The following is a 24241-nucleotide window of genomic DNA, read 5'->3' on the forward strand; positions in this document are numbered from 1 at the left end:
CCCAGGGAGTTGTAGCTGTCATGCAGCTGTTACAGGAGGCACTATAGACAGCTGCAGTCCACAGGGCCCTGGGCTGGAACCCGGAGTAGAGGGCGGGCCCGGGTTCCCCCCAAACCTCCCAATTGACCTGGACTGTGGGTTCTTCCAGAGGGGAAGGTCTCTGGGCTGTTCCCCAACCCACATGGTGAATCTCTGAGGCAAGAATTTGTAACTAGACCCTCAGTGTATTAAGTTAGCCTTGCATATTTTCTTTTATTTTGCTTGGTAACTTACCTTGTTCTGTCTGTTATTATTTGGAACCACTTAAATCCTACTTTTTATTCTTAATAAAATCACTTTTGTTTATTATTGAACCCAGAGTAAGTGATTAATACCTGGGGGATCAAACAGCTGTGCATCTCTCTCGATCAGTGTTATAGAGGGCGGACATTTTATGAGTTTACCCTGTATAAGCTTTATACAGAGTAAAACAGATTTATTTGGGGTTTGGATCCTATTAGGAGCTGGGTGTCTGGGTGCTGGAGACAGGAGTACCTGCTGAGTGGTTTTCAGCTAAAGCCTGCAGCTTTGGGGACGTGGTTCAGACCCTGGGTCTGTGTTGCAGCAGGCTTGCGTGTCTGGCTCAACAAGACAGGGTTCTCGAGTCCCAAGCTGACAGGAAAAACAGGCTCAGAGGTAGTTTCAGCATGTCAGGTGACAGTCCCCAGGGGGTCTCTGTGACCAAACCCATCACAGAGCCATTTCTGCATATGTATGACTTATTAAAAGACAAATTTTAAGTAGAACTGTATCATAAACTGCATTATGGTATTGTTCTCAAACACTGCATTTCAAATGGGGGGATTCAACTTCCTTTATAGGTATGGACTCCTGAAACTCTTACCAGAAAATTGGTCCATAGTCATGCAAATAGTCCCATTGTCTTCAATGGGATTGATCAAATGATTAAGGGTTTACAGGATTACGTCCCAAGTTTGTAAATTGTTCTGGATGAAACTGACAATGCCTGAGCTGTCAGATCAGAAGGAGCTTCTTTCGAATAAAGATGAGCAGATGTGTGATAAGTTTTAGCTCCGTTGCTAAGATGAGGAACATATTTTCAGCAAAGTTCTTGGCAGATTCCTGAGGCAGTTGGCTTAAGGCCGTCAGTGTCCGGCATTATAATCTTCACTTATAGTTCTCTCACCCACAAAGCTGGAACATGAGGCATTTGTTTTCTTTGTTTTGCTGCTCCAGTTCCAATTAACTCCTGCCGACTCCAGTACCCTTGCTCTCATAACTCCCTAATTATATATCCAAAGTGGAACTGTTTCAACAGGAGAGACTGAGGGAAACCCCCATCAAAATATTCTCTAGCCCAGTGGGTCAAGCACTCTCCTAAGAGGCTTGAAAGACCTTTTTTCTGTCAGGCAGAGGGGGAAATTGAACCAGAGTCTCCCACATCCCAGATGAGTGCTCTAATCACTGGGCTAAAAGTTATAAGGAATGTAGCACCACCTCCTCCTCTGGCTATTTTGTGTGGAGTTAGACAGGCACCTAATTCACTCTTGCAAGAATAGCTTAGATGCCAAAGCCACCTGACTCCAGGAGCGGGGTTCACAGCTATGGACAGAGAGCAGAATTTAGGCACCCAGACTTAGGTGCCTCATTCCAAGAAAGGGGCAGGGCTTAGGTCACACCCCTGTCATTGGCATCTCCCATTGGCTAGCTTAGGCAGGTCCCTAGCCTAAGCCTACCCTTCTCGCTTTTGTGGATCACATTATTAGAAGCCTATCTCTCCCCATGTATTGTATAGGGAGCCTAACTCAGGCTTTGTGGATCCCACTGTTGTTTCTGTGAGTTCTTAGGCACCTAAAAGTTAGGTAGTGCAACACTTAAGTCCCTTTGTGGATCCATGGCCTTGTGCCTAACTTTAAGAGGTGATAAGCACCACATAATTACCACGAAAAAGCAGGTACCTACCTTTGGAAGTATTTCCTATAAAAGAATAACCTGATAGGTAATTTTGCTCTGAGGTTTTAAGAAATAGGGAAGAATTACAAACTGGAAAAGCTACCTTATAATAGAATTTTGTTTCAAAACTGTATCAGTTACTCTGGTCAAAATCTGTCCTCATATCTTCCACAATCTTCATCATGGGATCCTTCCTTTCAAATTAGAAGGTATGCCTTCAGAAATGATTGTTAGGATGCAGACTAAATTAGATCATACTTTATTTAGACCAATTCAATGGAGAGGGAATATGGAGTTAGCAATCAAACAAACCAAAACAAAAACTAACTAACCAACCAACACCCTCCCCATCTAAATAAAACTATTCTGGAAAAAATAAATTAGTTACTTCATGTGAAATTGCCATTGTTAAAAATCTCATAGAAGTGCAATATAAAATTCTTTGTGGTGGCTAGACTCCTCAGCAGAGATTGAAGTCACATTCTGTTAAGTATTGTACATACCCATACCAAGAGACAGTTCCTGCCCCAAAGAGTTTACAGACTAGCAGGTGATAGAAAAGAAATACAGTATTTCCTGATGGGACTGAGGCACAAACAAATAAAGTAACTTGCCCCAGGTCACACAAGAAGCCTGTGACAGGAGTGGGACATCAACCCAGATTTCTTAAATCCAATTGCAGTGGCTTAGCCATAAGGTCATTTTTTTGTTATATTCCCCATCTTATAAAACCCAACCATTAATGGAGTGCAAATACATGGTAAATAAACAGATAACTGTTCAGCTGGTCTAGCTGAAACTGCAGCTTTCCTAGGGTAAAATGATTAATGTGAGGGGGAGCGTAGGCTGGAGAGAGAGAGGCCTGGTGTTCTCTACACAGCTAGGTCAATGTAAACTGCTTTGTGTCAGCCTAGCTGTGGAAGTGTCTTCACTTAAATTTGGCTCACACCGACCTAAATGCCTCTCTATGCTGATTTAGTAATGGCACCTCCCTGAGTGCCATAGAGTCATGGTCGATGTAATTAGGTCGATGCAGTGTCAGTGGAGATACTGTGTTGCTTATATCGACTGTTACTGGCCTTCAGGAGCCATCCCACAATGCCCCACACTGACAATACAGTCAGTACAAGAGCTCCTGGTGAATACGCACACCACTGACACAAGGAGTCAAGTGTACACACACAAGCAATTTAATAACTGCAGTGGCTGTATGCCAATATAAGTTAGGTCAACATAACTTTGTAGTGTAGACAAGACCAGAGAGAGAGAGAGAGATGGGGGATGGGCTGTCATTGTCAATAAGGGTCTACAAGCGCTGCAGCTGCAGTTATGCTGCTGTAGCACTGTGGTGTACACACTATGGTGACGGAAGGGGTTTTTCTGTCATTGTAGTAAAGTCACCCCTTTGAGAGGTGCGAGGTAGGTCAATGGAAGAATTCTTCCATCCACAATGAGGGTAGGTTGACCCAACTACATTGTAGATGGTGTGAAATTTTTCACAGTTCAGAGCAATGTAGCTATGGCTACCTAATTCTGTAACCATTTACACTACATTGTTGCTCCCGCCAATGTAAGTCGCCCTCTACACTGACTTAATAACTCCACCTCTGTAAGAGCCATAGCATAGCGCTTAGGCCGATGTACTGAGATTGATGCAGCGTCAGTGTAGACACTGTGTTGACAGTTCTGGCTGTCAGCCCCTGGCAGCTGGATCCTCACCGCCAGGGCTGATAGCCCAGAGCCCCACCTCCAGGGCTGACAGGCCGGAGCCTCACCAGGCTGACAGGCACAGCCCTGCCGCAGGGGCTGACAGCGCCGGGCTGTTTGTGTCTCACACTGTCAGCTAAATCGGTGGTAGTGCTCCTGGAGAGGATACGCACCGCTGACAGGAGCGTAGCATCAACATGAAAAATCAATTTAATTATGGTGGTGGCTATATCTTGACTTAAGTCAACTTAATTTTTTGGGACTTTTTCTTATATAGGTGCCCATTATCCCCCACCCCCTGTCCCATTTTTTTCACAGTTGCTATCTGGTAACCCTAGTGTTAGCACCCTAACCCGCCCCAAATGGTGGAGGGGAAAGGTCCTGGTAGGCTAGACCAACGCGTCCCCTGGAGACCGTCTGTAAAGCACCCTCCTCACCCCCGAGTCTGTCTGTACAGTGCCCCTGGAGACTATCTATACAGCAGAGCCCCCCCGCACACATGAGAGGGGACAGCGAGAAGGGAGTTGCGAGACATTAAGGGAGGAAAACCACGGTTGGCAGGTGGGCGGGACTTTAGGGAGGGGGCGTGGCGACAGGCGGGGCCGGGGCTGCTCTGGCTCTCGCTCCCCACCTCCCTTTGCCAGCTGCTCCCAGTCGCCAGACCCCGACTCGCGCGGCACTGATTGGGTGACTCTGACCCAGCCGTCAGTAAACTTACTTCTGATTGGTGCGGGACACCGCCGGCCAATGGGGGTAGAGCTTTTTGCCCGGTGTCAATATGGCAGCGCTCTGTGCCTAGTAAATGGGAAGCGGTTGGGATGGAGTAAACTCCCAGAAATAGGGTCGGGCAGAGTGGGCTGTGCCGTGGGGAACCGAGCAGGCGGACGGAGGGAGGTGCCGCGCTCCGGCGAAGGGGATGAGGTGACGGGAGCCATGGCGAACGACGGAGGCAGGAAGCAGTTCTGGAAGCGGAGCGGCTCGAAGGTGCCGGGGAGGTGAGTGTGTGAAGGAGGCTGGCCTGTTGGAAGGGAGGGTGGCAATGGGGCGGCTGGCTCCGTCCGGGCTATGTGGGGTTAGTGGCGGGTTGGGGGTGCTGGAAGGCGGCGGGGTCACTTGTCAGCGTGGGGTGTATGTTAGGGGCAGGATGGTCCCTTCACCCGGTGCTGAGGGCGGCTCTGCACCGCGCCCCCGTGGCCTCGGGAGGAGGGTCTGGCGTCCGGCGCTGTAGCACACAGGGGTGGAGAACAGCTAACGTTTGACAGCAGTTGTAGCAACAGCCGTGAAATTGACTAGCCTCTGGAAGTTGCACTGTGCTCTTGTAAGGGACAGCTGTAGAGCATGAGCGCTGTCCTCTGCTGCTTGGCTTGAGTGATGTACAGTAAACCAAAAATACTTGACTTCTATGCTCCCTGTGCCTTGAAGGATGTGGGTGAGCCAGGTAATATATTTTATTGGACTAGCTTATGTTGGTGAGAGAGACAAGCTTTGGAGCTTACACAGAGCTTTTCTTTTGCTCTGGGAAACTTGCTCAGAATGTCACAGTTAAATAGGAGGTGGAACAGATTGTTTAGCATAAGTAGATAACACATATTTCAAGGTATGCAGTGTTGCAGCCATGCCCACCCTTTTCTTTGACACTCTGAATAAGGGCATGTCTACACTTACCTCCGGAGCGATTGATCCAGCGGGGGTTGATTTTAGCACGTCTAGTGAAGACGTGATAAATCGAGCATTCTCGAAGTGTAGCCGGAGTCGATAGGGCGACTGCTGACGTTCCCCCATCATAGTGAAGACACTGCGGTAAGTAGATCTAAGTACGTCGACTTCAGCTACGTTATTCACATAGCTGAAGTTGCGTAACTTAGATCAATTTCCCACCCGCAGTGTAGACTAGGCCTAAGTTTCCCAGACCTGAAGAAGAGCTGTTTGTAAGCTAGAAAGTGTGTCTCTCTCATCAACAGAAGTTAGTCCAATAAAAAATATGATTTCCCCCACCTTGTCTCTTTGAACAGATTCTTGTCAATTTCAGTTTGGGTGGTAGCCATAGCAAAGAGTTCTTTGCTCCTTGCTGTCAAGTGTGCCAGGATGTCTTTCAATTCTTCTCTGTAGCTTTTCTTGTTGTTGAACTAACAATTGGAATTTTTATGTGCCAAATCATTCAGGTACTTGAGCAGCTCATCTCAGTAGGTTTCAGTTAGAAATCTTTGTGTGTGTCAATCAAGTAGTGAACAGAGGAGAACTAGTTGATATGATTCATTACACTGTGTGCAGTAATTCATAGATTGTAGAAACAGCAGAGACTACTGTGATCATCTAGTCTGATCTCCTGCATATATTAGCCCATAGGATTTACTTGAATTAATTCCTCTTTGAACTAGAGCATAACTTTTAGAAAAACGTCAAATAAAATGTCTTACAGAAGTCTAAGGCAGGGGTTCTCAAACTAGGGGTCGGGACCCCTCAGGGGGTCGTGAGGTTACTACATGGGGGATTGCGAGCTGACAGCCTCCACCCCAAACTCTGCTTCACCTCCAACATTTATAATGGTGTTAAATTAAAAACAGTTTTTTATATATTCATAAGGGGGCATCACACTCAGAGGCTTGCTATGTGAAAGGGGTCACCAGTACAAAAGTTTGAGAACCACTGGTCTAAGGGCTGGTCTACACTAGAAAGTTGGGTCGAGCCAGCTACATTGCTGAGGGGGTGTGGAAAAATTCATGTCTCTGAGAGATGTAGTTAAGATGACCTATGTCCCAGTGTAGACAGCATTAGGTAGAAAAAGAATTCTGTTGACCAAGCTACTGCTTCTCGGCAAGGTTGATTTACTATAGTAATGGAAGGTTTAGTGTCTATGCAGCTGCACCACTGTAGTGTAGACACAGCCTCTGTATATTATGTCAACACTAAATTGTAATCTAATCAAAAAAGATATGAGATTAGTTTGACAAGATCTATTTTCCATAAAACCCTGTTGATTGGCATTAATTATATTTCCTCTCTGTTAGTTCAGGGTGGCTTGATTTTTAAATCAAAGCAATTTAAACACCAATTTTTAATCATGGTTTAAATCAGCAAGCAAAAAACCTTGATTTAAATCATCAACTTTAATTGTGTTTTACATTTGTACTTTTTAGTTATTTTCTTAAATAAAGGCTGACACTCATTGGATGATAACCATTAAAACATGTTAAATATAGCCTTTACTAAATTGGTGCTGCTTTTTGCTAACCAGGAGGATACACTATATCTATACACATGTATTTAAGCAATAGTATAGCTTAACTTACATTTATTCAGATTCTTAATTTTTACATTTTCTATTATGTTAGAAAATAGTGATGCATTTTTTTTACTAGATTAATTTTTACTAATGGTTTGTCTATTTGGATAAATATTCAATTATAGAATCATAGAATATTAGGGTTGGAAGAGACCTCAGGAGGTCATCTAGTCCAATGCCCTGCTCAAAGCAGGACCAACACCAGCTAAATCATCCCAGCCAAGCCGGGCCTTAAAAACCTCTAAGGATAGAGATTCCACCACCTCCCTAGGTAACCCGTTCCAGTGCTTCACCACCCTCCTAAAGAAATGGTGTTTCCTAATATCCAACCTAGACCTCCCCCGCTGCAACTTGAGACCATTGCTTCTTGTTCTGTCATCTGCCACCACTGAGAACAACCTAGCTCCATCCTCTATGGAACCCCCCTTCAGGTAGTTGAAGACTGCTATCAAATCTCCCCTCACTCTTCTATTCTGCAGACTAAATAAGCCCAGTTCCCTCAGCCTCTCCTCGTAAGTCATGTGCCCCAGCCCCCTTATCATTTCCATTGCCTTCTGTTGGACTGTCTCCAATTTGTCCACATCCCTTCTGTAGTGGGGGAACCAAAACTGGATGCAATACTCCAGGTGTGGTCTCACCAGCGTCGAATAGAGGGGAATAATCACTTCCCTCGATCTGCTGGCAATGCTCCTACCAATATGCTGTTGGCCTTCTTGGCAACGAGGGCACACTGCTGACTCCTATCCAGCTTCTCGTCCACTGTAATCCCCAGGTCCTTTTCTGCAGAACTGCTGCTTAGCCATTCGGTCCCCAGCCTGTAGCAGTGCATGGGATTCTTCCTTCCTAAGTGCAGAACTCTGCACTTGTCCTTGTTGAATCTCATCAGATTTCTTTTGGCCTGATCCTCCAATTTGTCTAGGTCACTCTGGAGCCTATCTCTACCCTCCAGCATATCTACCTCTCCCCCCGTCTTAGTGTCATCTGCAAACTTGCTGAGGGAGCAATTAATCCCATCACCCAGATCATTAATAAAGATGTTGAACAAAACCAGCCCCTCGGGCACTCCGGGGTCAGTGCTGCACAAAACCAGCTTTTAAAAAAACACCTACCTTAAGTGTGCTGGATAAACTTTTTTTTTTTAAAATATGTATCAAAACCTGTTTTGCAATTAAAACCAATTGGTTTACTAAACAAGGAAGTGTTATCTGTAGTTAGTGAACTGAATTGGTAGTTTCTGGTTACCATGTACTTCAAGATTTTAGATGTCATTCTCTCACATCTAGAGATGGGAAGAGGATAACAAGCTTTCCTGCTTTTTCAGCTCCCAGTTGGTTTCTTAACTTTGAACTGCACTAGTCATTGTACTGAACTAGTTGAATAAACTGAAATGAAAATATTTCCTCTGCACTTGCAGAAGAGACTACAGCTGTTAAAATCTGGTTTAGTACTTCAACAAATTCTGGTTCCAGGTGCTTAGCCAGTTACTTTCACAAATTCAGTGCTTTGATTTTCTTTAAAACTTGGTTGCAAACATGTAGTGTTTAATATTATTTTTGTATTTAATTTCAATGATTTTAACAGATTACAGTAAGTTTAGGCCTTAACAGGTTGTCAATTTCAAATTTAATTTTAAATTAGTTTATTAAAAAAACCCTGTATTTAATGTAAATTAAAAAAAACATTGATTTTTTTTTTTTTAACAATTGATTTTTATCCACCTTGTTTTGCCTGGGATTGATATCAGGCCGACAGTCCTATAATTACCAGTTCATTCTTAACTTTTAAAATATTGGCACAACCTTATCCTTCTTTCAGTACTTTGGAACTTCTCCAGTGTTCTAAAACTTATTAAAAATAAACATTAGTGGTCTTCAGCCAGTTATTTTAAAACTCTGGATTGAGTTGTATACCTTTCTATTTGGCAGTGGTGCAAGTGCTCCTGGAATACAGTGTCCAGTTCTGGTGTCCATAATTCAAGAAGTGTGTTGACATGTTGGAGAAAGTTCAGAGAAGAGCCACGAGAAGGATTAAAGGATTATAAAGCATGCCTTATAGTGATAGATTCCAGGAGCTCAATCTATTTAACAAAAAGGGATGACTTGATTACACTTTGTAAGTAGCTATATGGGGAACAAAAATTTAATAAAGGGCTGTTCAGTCTAACAGGTAAAGGTATAACCAGATCCAGTGGCTGAAAGGTGACGTTAGACAAATTGAGACTATAAATAAGGCACAACATATTTAACAGAGAATGTAGTTACCATTGGAACAACTTACCAAGGGATGTAGTAGATTTTCCATCACTGGAAATCTTTGAAATGCAGATTGGATTTTTTCCAAGAGGCTCTAATTCAAATAGGAATTAATTCAGAGAAATTCTACGGCCTGTCAGTAGGCTTAGCAAGCGGGTCAATTGACTGCTTATTATTTGATTGTGGTGAAATATTGTCAAATGTTCCTGCAAGAATGCCCTTATGTAGGTGGTAACCTAACTTTCTGATTGCATCATGGTGCCATTTTCCTTTTTTTATACAACTTCATTTAATTTTATTCTGCATTTTTCTGAGTTAAAATAACTCAGTTAAGATACATTATTTATTTTTGTAATTAGGCATAGGTATCTATAGAAAGCTAAACCTATTGGAGACCATAAAGTTTTACACTCTTGTTTTGTTGTTTTTCTAGTAAACTAGTGCTTTCAAATAGTTGATCAGTAAGTTAACTAATGATTTTTGGACTGATTAACTACACAACCCTAGGCCTGTGTTATGGAGGAAGTCAGATTAGATGATCACAGTGGTCCCCTCTGGTCTATTGATGATTCTGATTTTTAAAATGTCTAATTTCAGTAGCTTTGGTTTAACCTCCTCCTGAGTTACTATTAGAGTAGAAAGTATTTCTTCTTTTTCATCATAATCCTCATATGTGAATATATCCTCTGTCTTGTGCCCAATACAAAACAGGAAATATTTATTAAATGCTTTTGCCTTTTGTGCATTGTCATTGATAATCCTACAACTTCTATCTAATCATGAAACAGTACCATTGGCAGGATCCTTTTTTGTTCTTAATACACCAAACTCCTTCTTATTGGCCTTAACTCTGCTGAACATAGATTCCGCCTTGTGTCCTTTTGCTTTCCTTATCAGTTTTCTGTAATTCCTAGTTTCTAATTTATATTCCTTGCTATCAGCTTTCCCCCTCCTTTTGTTTATTTTATTTTGTTTTGTTTTGTTTTCATTTATTTGAAAAATTCACATTTTTCTGTTTAATTTTTTTCTCTCAGCTAATTTGGCTTAAATTGTTTTCAGCTTCATCACCACATTTCAAAAAAGATACTGTAGAATTAGAGGGACCCAAAGAAGGGTGATGAGAATGATTATGGGTATGGAAAAACTCTCATACAAGGAGAGATTGCTTAGGTAAACAATTGCAGTCTTCTCAAGGAGGTGAATCAGAGGGGACATGATAAAAGTACAAAATAAAGAATTGTATAGAGAAGGCAGAATAGGCGCATCAGTTCTCCCTTCCTGACAGCAGCAGAACAAGGGGATAATTTAATGAAATTGAAAGGTGTCTAATTTAAAATTGAATAAAGAAAATACTTCTTAATACAATTCATACTTTGGCTGTGGAACTCATTACCAGAGGACGTTAGATGGTTTCTTGCATCTTCTGAACTATCAAGTGCTGGTCACCGTTGGAAATGGAATGCTAGATAGATGGAACTTGGGCATCCAGCAATTCCTGTGTTCCAAATTGATCTGTGACCTACTGGGAGTTTATGGGGTTCTAGGTGCACAGATCTTGGAGGTCACATGCTACTAGTTCTGTTTTTTCTACTATTAAATTTCATTGGAAAATATATTTAATGTGCTTTTAACTAATTATTCCTTGTCCATGCAAACAATTACCATAACTGTCACAGGGATATCACATAATAAAAGGGGAGGTGATCCATCTGCTTGGGGATGAGAAGGAAAGCCATTCACAGTGTTAAAGAACTTGAAAACTCGTGTCTTGTCTTGTCAGGGAAATAAGTGAACCCTGAACAATTCTTTCTTCACCAGCTGTAGCCACAAACATGGTATTTTTCTGAGGGCCCAAAAGGCACCATGATCATTCAAATGGGAGAATGCCTTTACTAATTGCCATGTGCATGCTTGTATTCATTCTAGGTGGAGCATATTGCCATCATACTGTTTGTACTTTAATGTATGAAGGCTCAATATAATTCCATACTAAGCTTATCTGTAGATCCAATCATTATTAGAGTACACACTACCCTTCAGAAGATGTACAGGACCTACTGACTGTTTACCACTGTTGAACTCTGTTTTTTTGTTGTTTTTTGTAAGAGGAACCCTGGGGGTCCTTCTCTTCTTCATGCTTTATTTTACATTATTTTTCAGTTCCTAGGTGTTTGGAGTCTGTCAGCATGATTTCTTGATGGTTCATAGTACTTTGCTGAATGATGTCAAGCCCTCCTTTTCAGGGACTAAAGGGAAGGGCCGCAGCTGGTGTGAATTTGTCACTGCTCCATTGACTTCAGTACAGCTATGAAAGCTTACGTCAACAGAATATCTGCCCCCTAAATACTGCATTCCTGGCTCCTAACAACCTTTGAATTGAGTCTGTGATTGGAAACCCACAATACATAGATAGGACACTGCCAATTAATTCCACTGGACTGGCCTGCATGTGTCTCTCTTTTTAGTTTTCATGTCTGGGTGTTCAATCTAATGTCTGAGTCCAGACCTTGGCAGTGTCTCTTGCTGTTGACCAGAATATCAGCAGGCAATGAACAAAACTATTAGCTTAGAAGTTATGGTAAGAGGTTGGTGTGGAGAAAAATGAATGGAGCACAAGTGCTGCCAATCGTACTGATTTTCTTTTAAGAGCAAGAAAACAAATAGTAGTTAAGAGTATTAAATTTTTTTCACTGCACACAAGTTATAAAAAAAAATCCATTTCTACCCAACCCTTAACACTGAATCAAAATAAATATTATTCTCTGTGCACATTTTGGTCATTTGTACCAAAGGAGCAGTGAGGCAACAATTCTTTCCCTTCCCCTCTCAGTTGCAGGAGTAACAGTACTTATCCAACAGCCAAGCCTCCGTGACTAATAATGCATTATTTTTGTCTATCGTGGGCAGAAGCCTTTTAAGGACTTGTGGATGGAGAGCTGAACGCTGTCGATGAGCTCTGAGTTGTTGTTGGTTTTGAAGATGAGGCTGGGAGCCAACAAAAAGTGCAGAGTACAGGAGTGATGTAGTTATTATAGTAATATCGTAGCACCTAGAAGTCGCAGTCCTAGACCAGGACCCTATTGTGCTAGGTGTTGTCAAAAATACAGTCCTTTCCCCAAAGAGTGAACAATATGTGTATAAGACTAGTTATAACAGATACAGACAGATTGGGAATTGCAAAGAGAGAATGCGTAAGTATCGGTTAGCATGATAGGTTGTGGTCTGCACACCAACAGCCTAACCATTGTCAGATTTTTTTTGTAGGCTTCACAGCAAAGTACAGTTTTGAAGGAAGATAATTAGTTAGTTTTTCAGATGTTTATGGGGATCTTCTCAAAGTATGAGGCAAAGAATGGGACAAAACATGAATGTGTTTGTTTGAAAATGTAACAAGTGGGTGATGGAAGCTGATGTGATGGGCCAATTGGAGGCAGGAGTGAGAAATGATAGGCAGGGTGGGGATAGGTCATGACAGCCTTGAAAGTGAAGACCAATAGCTTGTGTTTGGTATGATAGAGAAGAGGAGGCAGCCAATGAAGGAATGCAAAGAGCGGGGTGATATGGCCAATGTGAAAGGCTAAGAAAATGATCTTTGCTGCAGCATTCTGAATGGATATCAGTGGGGAAGATTGTATTTGTCAAGACCAGTGAAAAAGCTGCTGCAATACTTGAGATGCTAGCTGAAATAGTTGTATGGCTGGATAGGAAAGGTTGCATATAGAGATGGTCTGTCTTGCTGAGAATGCAAACTGCTACACTCTGCAAAAATGAAGCATCTACATTATTTTGACCTTCAGCCCCAGATCCACTGGATTATAGTAATCTACTCTGAAGGCAGAGGCTAGGTTTGGGGGAGAGGACCACATTCCACTGCCAAAGTTTTCTGGGCCTGATCAGTCACATGGTGCAGCCTTGCCCCTCCCTGCACGGCAGCTGCCACAGCCCATGAGCTGCATCCCGAAGGGAGAGGCAGGAGCGACAGCTGGGAGCTGCAGGGAGAGGCCGTTGCTTTCCTGGAGGGGAGACTGAGAGTAAGGGGAGGGGGCCTGCCTCTGTGTGTGTGTGTGTGTGACTTGAGCTGTTCTGGGGATGGCTGAACCTTTAAATTGTTTTCCCCCACCTCCCACTATCAGTGAGTATCGGTTATCTCTGTCTGAAAGGGATAATTGAATGAATTATGGTGACCAGATTCTTGGTTGATAGGAAGGGGTGAATATTCCTAGCAAGGAGAAGGTAGAAAAGGGCATATCATACTACTGCCACTACCTGGGCATCTAAGAACAGTCGCTGGTTGAGCAAGACTTTGAGGCCACACAATTTTTGATGAATGAAGGGAAGATGCCTGTGATGGGAAGAACAACAAGGAGTCGTAGGAGCACCTTAGAGACTAACAAATTTATTTGGGCATAAGCTTTTGTGGGCTAAAATCCACTTCATCAGATGCATGGAGTGAAAAATACAGTAAGCAGAACATATATTCTAGCACATGAAAAGATGGGAGTTGCCTTACCAAGTGGTCAGTGCTAACGAGACAATTCAATTAAGGTGGAAGTGGCCTATTCTCAATAGTTGACAAGAAGGGGTGAATACCAAGGGAGGGAAAACTACTTTTGTAGTGCTAACGAAGCCAATGCAATCAAGGTGGCCCATTTCCAACAGTTGACAAGAAGGTGTGAGTATCAGCAGAGGGAAAATTACTTTTTGTAGTGACCCATCCACTCCCAGTCTTCATTCAGGCCTAATTTTATGGTGTCCAGTTTGCAAATTAATTCCAGTTCTGCAGTTTCTCATTGGAGTCTGTTTTTGAAGTTTTGTTGTTGAAGAATTGCCACTTTTAAGTCTGTTATTGAGTGTCCAGCGAGATTGAAGTGTTCTCTGACTGTTTTTTGAATGTTATCATTCTTGATGTCTGATTCGTGTCCATTTATTCTTTTGCATAGAGACTGTCCAATTTGGCTAATGTACGTGGCAGAGGGGCATTTCTGGCACATGATGGCATATATCACATTGGTAGATGTGCAGGTGAAAGAGCCCCTGATGGTGTGGCTGATGTGGTTAGGCCCTATGATGGTGTCCTTTGAATAGAGATGCGGACAGAGTTGGCAATCAGGGTTTGTTGCAGGGATTGGTTCCTGGGTTAGTGTTGTGTGGTGTGTAGCTGCTGTTGGGTATTTGCTTCAGGTTGAAGGGCTGTCTGTAAGCAAGGACTGGCCTGTCTCCCAAGGTCTGTGAGAGTGAGGGATCGTCCTTCAGAATAGGTTGTAGATCCTTGATGATGCGCTGGAGAGGTTTTATTTGGGGACTGCAGGTGACGACTAGTGGCGTTCTGTTACTTTGTTGGACCTGTCCTGTAGTAGGTGACTTCTGGGTACCCTTCTGGCTCTGTCAATCTGTTTCTTCACTTCACCAGGTGGGAATTGTAGTTTTAAGAACGCTTGATAGAGATCTTATAGGTGTTTGCCTCTGTCTGAGGGATTGGAGCAAATGCGGTTGTATCTTAGAGCTTGGCTGTAGACAATGGATTGTGTGATGTAGTCTGGATGAAAGCTGGAGGCATGTATGTAAGTACGGCGGTCAGTAGGTTTCTGGTATAGGGTGGTGTTTATGTGACCATCGCTTATTTGCACTGTAGTGTCCAGGAAGTGGATCTCTTGCATGCACTGGTCCAGGCTGAGGTTGATGGTGGGGTGGAAATTGTTGAAATCCTGCTGGAATTCCTCAAGGGCCTCCTTCCATGGGTCCAGATGATGATGAAGATGTCATCAGTGTAGCGCAGTAGAGTAGGGACGCTAGGGGAAGAGAGCTGAGGAAGTGTTGCTCTAAGTCAGTCATAAAAAGGTTGGCATACTGTGGGGCCATGCGGGTACCCATAGCAATCCCACTGACTTGAAGGTATAAATTGTCCCCAAATCTGAAATAGTTGTTGGTGAGGACAAAGTCACAAAGTTCAGCCAGCAGGTTTGCCGTGACATTATCAGGGATACTGTTCCTGATGGCTTGTAGTCCATCTTTGTGTGGAATGTTGGTGTAGAGAGCTTCTACATCCGTAGTGGCTAGGATGGCGTTTTCTGGAAGATCACCAATGGATTGTAGCTTCCTCAGGAAGTCAGTAGTGTCTCAAAGATAGCTGGGAGTGCTGGTAGCGTAGGGCCTGAGGAGAGAGTCCACGTAGCCAGACAATCCTGCTGTCAGGGTGCCAATGCATGAGATGATGGGGCATCTAGGATTCCCAGGTTTATGCATCTTGGGTAGCAGATAAAATACCCCTGGTTGGGGCTCTAGGGGGATGTCTGTGTAGATTTGTTCCTGTGCTTCTTCAGGGAGTTTCTTGAGCAGATGACATACAGTACAGACCCATTTACGCGCAACCCATTTACGTGCGAATCCGCTTAATGCGCGGTAGCGCCATGCCTCCCAGTGCCGAGACTCGTTAACATGCGGTACGGTAACTTGCTATGTAGCGCTACAGATTTGCTCACTAACTCACTGACCTAGAAATCGACAGGAAGTATGGAGCGGAAACGTGTTGTACGTCTTTACCGCCAATGGGGGGGCGGAAGGGGCAGCAACGTTAAAGCGCTGCCGTGGCAAAGGACCGTCCTTAAAGCGCTGCCTCGGCAGCGCTTTAACGTTGCTGCCCCTTCCCCCCTCACCCTCCACCCCGTCGGCGGCCCTGCCGGTAGGGACCCTACCAGCAGGGCCACCGACGGGGGAGGCAAAAAGGGCAGGGACATTAAAGTGCTGCCGCGGCAAAGGACCCTGCAGTGCTTTAAGGTCCCTACCCCTTTTGCCCCCCATCGGCCGCTGACGGGCGGGGGGAGGGCAAAGGGAGCAGCTGCCCTGGGGCCGGCGATTTAAAAGGGCCCGTGGCTCCAGATGCCACTACCACAGCAGCGACGTCCGGAGCCCTGGGCCCTTTAAAGTGCCATAGGAACTCCGGGCAGTGCGGACCAGGAGGCCTGGAAGGGCTGGCTGGGGGATGCTGACCTCTAGCCCCGCCCCGTCCCTTCCACCGAGGCCCCGCCCCTTCCGGGGGCCAGAGCCGCCACCACCCCGTACCAGTAAGTGTCCTGAGTTACTTTCACCCCTGTGTAGTAGTAGTAATGTTTTAATTAGATTACACGTTTGAATTTATATTCTTGCAAAGTGCTGTTAACAGATAAGCCTGCAGTATTTGGGACACTGTGAATACGTATGTAATCCTAGATAATTATACGTCTATCTATCTATCTATCTATCTATCTATCTATCTATCTATCTATCTATCTATCTATCTATCTATCTATCTATCTATCTATCTATCTATCTATCTATCTATCTATCTATCTATCTATCTATCTATCTATCTATCTATCTATCTATCTATCTATCTATCTATATCTTAAGATACTTCAGCATGGCCCTCTTAACCCGCGGTCCGTTAACACGCGGTCGTGATGGCTTGACTCCCTACATCCGCGCGTAAACGGGTCTGTACTGTAGTTTCTTTTGGTAACCCTCAGTGGGATCAGAAGGTAATGGCCTGTAGAATGTGGTGTCAGAGAGTTGCCTAGCAGCCTCTCATTCATATTCTGACCTATTCATGATGACTACAGCACCTTCTTTGTCAGCCTTTTTGATTATAATGTCAGAGTTGTTTCTGAGGCTGTGGATGGCATTGTGTTCTGCACAGCTGAGGTTATGGGGCAAGTGATGCTGCTTTTCCACAATTACAGCCCATGCACGTCGGCGGAAGGTCCTGAGTAGGTGTTTAGAGGTGTTTCCTCCTTCCAGCCAGCATTATTTCAGTCTTTCTTGGGTTTAGTTTGAGCTAGCTGTTCTTGATCCAGGAGTTGCTCTCTTGTAGCTTTCATATAGAGCTTTTAGTGTGCCTAATAGGTGTGAGACAGCTGTGTGTCATAGACATGTTGTTGAAAGCAGGGCACATAGCATCTCCAAATGAGCTCATGTAGATATGGAACATGAGGCGGAACAGGGCAGATATCCATGAGTTTCTGCAGTTTTTTTGGGAAAAATACCAGTTGCCCATGGCCACTCACTTGGCCCTGCTTTAGAAGAATGATTGTAACAATATTAGTACTTTACAATCTACTCTGGCTGTGTTATGTAAGAGGGCGAGTAACAATACTTTATTTACTTTGTCAAATATCACTAAAGTCACTTTTATTGCATTTTGGGTTTTGAACTGTGCCATGAGAAAGTAGTTTAAGTGCAGGTATGGCATTCTTTTTGAACATATAGCATTAAGATGAGTATGTTCATGCTACAATAGGATAGCCCAGGGGTCGGCAACCTTTCAGAAGTGGTGTGCCGAGTCTTCATTTATTCACTCTAATTTAAGGTTTCGCGTGCCAGTAATACATTTTAATGTTTTTAGAAGGTCTCTTTCTATAAGTCTATAATATAGAACTTAACTATTGTATGTAAAGTAAATAAGGTTTTAAAAATGTTTAAGAAGATTCATTTAAAATTAAATTAAAATGCAGAGCCCCCCGGACCGGTGGCCAGGACCCAGGCAGAGAGAGTGCCACTGAAAATCCGCTCGCGTGCCATAGATTGCCTACCCCTACGATAGCCTGTGTCAGTATTTACATTATAAGCACCACCTCTTTAATCTTAATTTTAGTAGATGTTTGTCAGGTTGAAACTTGCAAGTAAATTTACTTTTATTTTGAGAAGGACAAATCTTATTATATTTCTTACATAGTAACATTTTTATAACCTCAATAAGGATGTTGAACATGAAATTGTACTTACAAGCCTATTTATTTCATGGCATTGCCATTGTTTTTGTTCTCTAATGCATGCCATCTTGTATACTGTGTCTGTCTTGAACTGATTGACCTTATGTACCGTAGTGACTACAAAGGAGCCCTTATGATGATGCATGATGTAATTGTCTAAAATCATGCAAATTGTTTATAAAGTACATGATACATGTTAACTGTTGGTGTGTCTACACTGCAATTAGACACTGATGGTTGGCCTGTGCCAGCTGACTCAGGCTTGTGGGGCTTGTAAGGGGCTGTTTTAATTGTAGGCTAGAAGTTTGAACAACTCACAGAATCCTAGATCCCGGGCTCCAGCCTGAGCCCGAACATCTAGACTGCATTTAAATAGTCCCTTAGCCCGAATCCCAGTCAGCTGTGGGTTTTTAATTTTTAATTGTGGTGTAGACATACATCATAAGCTACAATATGGAGATATACAGTAACACTTTTATCCTGTAAAAAGCAACAGAGGGTCCTGTGGCACCTTTAAGACTAACAGAAGTATTGGGAGCATAAGCTTTCGTGGGTAAGAACCTCACTTCTTCATCTGAATGGGTTGTGCATGTGCCTTATGAGACTTAGAAAAATGTCTTACTAAATAGAATGTTTTTTTTAAATATTTTTATAATCTAGTTTAGTATAATAGAGTGGAGAAAAATATCTGAAGAAGTGAGGTTCTTACCCACGAAAGCTTATGCTCCCAATACTTCTGTTAGTCTTAAAGGTGCCACAGGACCCTCTGTTGCTTTTTACAGATTCAGACTAACACGGCTACCCCTCTGATACTTTTATCCTGGTTTGGAGCAATTGCAGATTGACTGAAATGACATTGGATATGAGTCCTAGCTAGCTGATAATATGGCACCCAATACTGTGTTCTGTATCTTTTTAAAAAGCAAACTCTTTAAAATGCTGTGACAAAATGAAAAATCAATAGAATTTTATGTTAAGACTTTCTCAACCCATTTCATTTAGTTACTGTAATGCATGTGGTATGTTAGATCAGTTACCATTAGCTGTAGTGCTAAGGCACATGGTGAGACTTACAGACTTAATGCTGATTAAGTCTAAATCAGATACTTAAACCACCCGTTAAACATTCCATATTATGGGGAAATCTGGGGGGTTTGTAGGAAAGTTAGAAGATGCTTAGACATAGTTAAATTACCTCATTAATCAGGTAGCAACCAAGGCCACAAGGAAATGACCCATGCCTCCAGAAATAGGGATGATTAACTTCTTTACAATTATCTCTTTGAGGCATTTTTGTAGGATTGAATGAGAGGTGAATGAAGAATGTGGTTAATTGGAAAAGGAAGGGGTTCAGAAGCAACATGCACTCGCAGTGTTAAAAAAAAAAAAATCTTTAATTTTTGTTTTCATTTGAATTCTTAATTTAAGAAATAAAAAAATAGGTCTCAACAGTTTGTGCTCAGACAAAACCCCTGTCCCGAGGAGCTTACGCTTTAATGGAAATCCCGATGGAAACAATGACCCCGCTTCCCATATATTGTGACTTTTGCTCACTCTTTATAATGGTATATTTAGCAACAACTCTTTTTATATGTTTATATGCTTGTTTGAGACAGGAAGTTGCTGAATTTTTTTTTTAATTGTCAAATTTGTGATGACTTCTTTTTCTATCTTTAGTATCCAACATGTGTATGGAGCTCAGCATCCTCCTTTTGATCCATTGTTGCATGGAACGTAAGTTAACATAAAATTAAAAAAATACTAGATAACTCTGACCTGTTCTCGCCTCTCACCACCACCTCCTCCTCTTCCTTAGTTTGTCCAAAATGCTGCTGTTAGTCATCTTCCTCTTCCATATCTAACCACATCATGCTATTCCCTTCCTCATTCTAACTTCTGCTGTTACATTGGCTTCCTGATTCTTACTGCACCAAATACCTAACAGCAGTTCATTGTATCTTGCATGACTTAAATTGCAAACTCTTTTGGAGTGTCTTGTTCAAATGTCTTAGTCTGTTTGCAAAATGCTCTGTACATTTACCATTTTATATAAATGATTTGTAGTAGTAACAATTTAAAAATGTTTGTAGTTAAACTTGCTAAAATGAGGTTAATTTAATCTCCTGTTCTAGGCTGTATTTCTCAATTTTGTACCTAATTGTATAGTTGGTTAAAAATATTGAGACTTTTTTCACCTTTCTTTTGACACGTTGTGTTGTCATTGCCACAGGAAAGATACCAGACTTTATATTCTGATCAGGCATGGCAATCCCTGTGTTCATAAATCAAAATTACAGCTTGCAAATCTGTCTCTACATTTTTTTGTATCCAGTATTTCTTATTGGCTGTAATATTTAGTGATGTATACTGTGCTTGCTTAGTTTCTGACAACTGCACAAATGTTTGCATATTTATGCCAGTGTTAAGCTTTGCTTGCTTAGAACCACAGTAAGAAATTATTATTGTTTATTCTTTTAACTTGTTCTTTTTATTCATGACAAATCTTGTATGTCCATTTTACTTAATGGGTTGTGCATGTGCCTTATGAGACTTAGAAAAATGTCTTACTAAATAGAATGTTTTTTTAAATATTTTTATAATCTAGTTTAGTATAATAGAGTGGAGAAAAATATACAGAGGGAAGAACGAGTTTGTCAGAGATTAGAGACTTTCTTTAAATGGGAGATACGCTACACAAATATTATTTTATTTCAGTTTCTCCAGTGTCCATCGAAAGCTCAAGGCCTTTCACGTTATTTAAAAGTACACACGTTTAACACAAAACCTAAAATTTATCATACTATAACTATATCATTGATCAGAAACTGAGCCATGATCCACGATTTCAAGGTTTTTTTGAGGGGGGTGAGGGATCTCCAATTGTCCTGGTTGGGAGGGAATTATAATGGGTAGGTGGGAGGGTGGGTGTGTGCGCATGCATGCGAGGGTGTTGGGTGGTGGAATAACAGAAGCAATGGAGGGAGAAGGTATAGGTGTGTTGGCTGTTGGGAGTTCTGAGCAATGACCAGTGCTTAAAGACCAATAGAAATAATCCAACAGGAAGAGGAGTGAAAGAACTTCTACATTAGGCATCTTTGATCAGGTAGGGTGCCTAGAATTTATGGAACTAAATACATTAGCAATAGCTAGATAGGACTGTCAGGGGAGTAAGGGAAGTGTTGTTTCTTGAGCTGGCTCTCCATGACAGGCCAGGAACCAGCTACTCTGGCTGGCAGTGTGGTTGTTCCTACCCACTCCTTTGTTCCTCTCCCTAGTGATGTCATGTGGACAGTCTACCCTCTCTCCATGTTGGAGAGAAGAGCTGGTGAGAGCAGATGCCACTGTGGGGTGCATAAAGAGCCTGCTAAGAACCATGGTGCCAGGGAGCTGGGAGAAGGAGCCAATTCTTGACCTGCTTACAAGATAAAACGATGTAAATGTAAAGCCAGTAAAGGGGTTGACTAGCATGTGTTCTTACATCTCTATATGTTCTTCATTTACTACCTTATGTATTCTGTCATAGACCTGGGAAAAGCACAATGAGATATTTCATGATCCCTTCTTCATAGTACTCTGCTGTGTGATTCTACTGCTGACCTAGAAGGTGTTCCCAAAGTAGTTCAATTTTCAGGCATACAAGACAACTGATATGTAGTCTGTAGAAAGCAAGGTTGGTCTGAGAGTTAACTTTTTTTTTTTAACCTGGCAATCATGGTGATGACACAAATCAAACTAGAAGAATAGTCCTATTACTATGAAAGAGGAACTAAATTGATTAGGGATTTGATGTAGGAAAGAACTAGATGATAGGGCTGGAGATAACCTTCCATATTATCTAAGAATTGCTGATTGACTTTTTTTAACCTCTTTTCCATTATATATTATCAAGGTCTCAGATGATAGAGTATTTAGATAAAATAATACCCCTGAAATTGGAGTCTTTCCGTTTGACTAGATCTATGGCCATGATAAAACAGAAAAAATTCCTTTCCAAGTCTTAACAGCACCAAAACTCTTAGGCGATGTCTATCTGTACAGCAACAGCGCTGCAGAGGTGCAGCTGTACTGAAATAGCTGTGCTGCTGCAGCACATCTGGTGAAGACACTCTATGCTGATGGGGGAGAGCTCTCCCATCAGCATAAAAAACCCCACCTCTGCAAGCGACATAAGCTATGTCAGTGGGAGACGTTATCACACCAACATAAGCGCTCGTATGTACAGCATTATGTCTGCGGAACTTATGTCGTTTGAGGGGAGAAATATTCACAACCTTGAGCGACACATAAGTTTTGCTGATATAGGTTGTAGTGTAGACATAGTCTCAGTGTGTTTAATATAATTTAAAAATGTTCTAGCACTTGTGAATTAAAAGCATTAAAAAGATTTTTCAACATCATTACAAGTCCTAAGACTTATTAGACAAATGGACTTTACCTGGCTTTTGGTTTAAAAATACAATTGTTTCCTCTTTAATGGGGGAAAAAAAGGAAAGTTCTAAATAGTAACTGAAAACAGTATTAATTTTATATTTTGGGTATGGATTTCCTAGGAATGCCAAATATTGTAAACATGGGCACCTATGACTGCTTCATCAGCAATAGCACAGAACTGTTGATAGTCTCAACTGCTTTTGTGGAAAGTGTCTTGTTTCAGGCTTCTGTAGGATTTTTATGTTCTATTAAATGTTGGAATATAACAGAATGTAGTATGGCAGATGGATTGCATTGTTAGCCAAAGGGGGGGTAAAAACACTTGTTTTTCTGCATTCTTAAAAGTACCACTTGCATGTTACTAACAAGCTAGTGAGCATATCAAGTGGTTGAGTTAAAATGTAGCTGCTTTTGCATTTAATTCTGGTTCACATAAGAACTCAAATTAAAACTTCCTTGAGAATACAGAATTAAGTCCATAGTCTGATCAAAATCCCAATACATGCAGCTATGTAGTGAACTTCAAGGTCAATGTAGAGGTGAAAAAAGGAGATTAGGTTCTGCATAGGTGGTAATGGTACTGTTGTCTTTCTAATTTGGTATTGCCATTTTTCCAGTTCTATTCACTACATTCAGGCATTAATAAGGAGACTATATATAAGCTGAAGCATACTGTGTCAAATTCCTTATCCCTATGCAGGCTTCCGCCACTCCATTCTGCAAAGCCCATGTAAATAAACCTTGTAGTGGGACCTGCTGGCCAACAGGCCTGTACATTAAGTTGTGCAATGCTGAACAGCTCTCCTGGAAACTTTTCTACTGATAGCTCCTCTCTTAAACAAGGGAGCTCTTGCTTTTAGTGCCTCTAATCACGAGAGTTGTAGCAATATAGCACAGAGGGTTGGGGGGCGGAAGAGAGATACTGTCTCTCAAGCAGTCAAGCTTTAAGCCATTTAGGGTTTAATAGCTCAAAACGGCTACCTTTTAATCTACACACACAAATTGATACACAGCCATGGCAGATAACAGAGCACTGGTTTCACGTATTTTCACCAAGAAATGCCATTTAAGAAACAGGCTGCCGTGTTTATACTGCACTAGTGTGAGTTTCTGGGTTGATTTAAGATGTAGCCCATATAGGTAATCTAATCTTGAGGGTGACAAAGGCATGGATTATATCTAGCAAGTTCTACATCTGTCAGAAATTCTTGCAGTATCTTCAGTAGACAAATAAAAGATAGTGCATGAATTTTATCTCTATATGACTAATGGCAGCTGGGGAATCCAATAACCCAATATTATAAACTCTTATAATTAAAACACATGGTAGATATGTGCCCTTATCTGTGGGGAAAGATACTTGTACCATGTCTTTGGGTTGCTTCATCCAACCCATTTGCTTTCTCTCATGTTTACCCTGATTGAGCTTCAGTTTGAGGCATGGAGGAGCACCATCTGTCTCCTCCAGATGTTGGGGTAGGTGTTTAATAGCTCTGATTGCATCAAGTGAGAGACAGAGAGAGCTGGGTGTTATCAGTATACTGAAAGCATTGCAACCATGCTGTCTGGTTTAACTTTCCTAGTAGCTCCAGAAGAGATGGAACACTTTGCAACTTCACTTGATGTCTTGACTAACTATGGAGGGTTGGATACTGTATGATAGTTAGCTACACTGTGAGCTTCTAGCATTGGTTTCTGGAGCAGAGGCTACACAAAAGCTTAAGTGAAGCTGGCAACACACTCTCTCTAATGGAGGTGTTGATAGTCTCCACCAATATTGGACACAATGCTTCCCTACTAGCTTTCACCAGCCAGGAGTGACACACATCCTAATAAGAGACTGTGGAATGAAATATTGTAATGCCTCTCTT

The 24241-nt window shown here is 42.1% G+C and overlaps 1 protein-coding gene across 1 annotated transcript in view; it reads left to right on the top strand.

The window, feature by feature from the left end:
• The first annotated feature begins 4407 nt into the window (after positions 1-4407).
• Positions 4408-24241, top strand: part of TBC1D22A (TBC1 domain family member 22A) — a 456657-nt gene continuing 436823 nt past the window's right edge. Inside the window, exons 1-2 of the mRNA XM_065417476.1 lie at positions 4408-4655; positions 19617-19673. Coding sequence (XP_065273548.1) covers positions 4408-4655; positions 19617-19673 — 305 coding nt within the window. The remainder of the gene's footprint in view (positions 4656-19616; positions 19674-24241) is intronic.

The sequence above is a fragment of the Emys orbicularis genome, chromosome 1 (assembly GCF_028017835.1).
Source record: "Emys orbicularis isolate rEmyOrb1 chromosome 1, rEmyOrb1.hap1, whole genome shotgun sequence".
NCBI classification, from domain to species: domain Eukaryota; kingdom Metazoa; phylum Chordata; order Testudines; family Emydidae; genus Emys; species Emys orbicularis.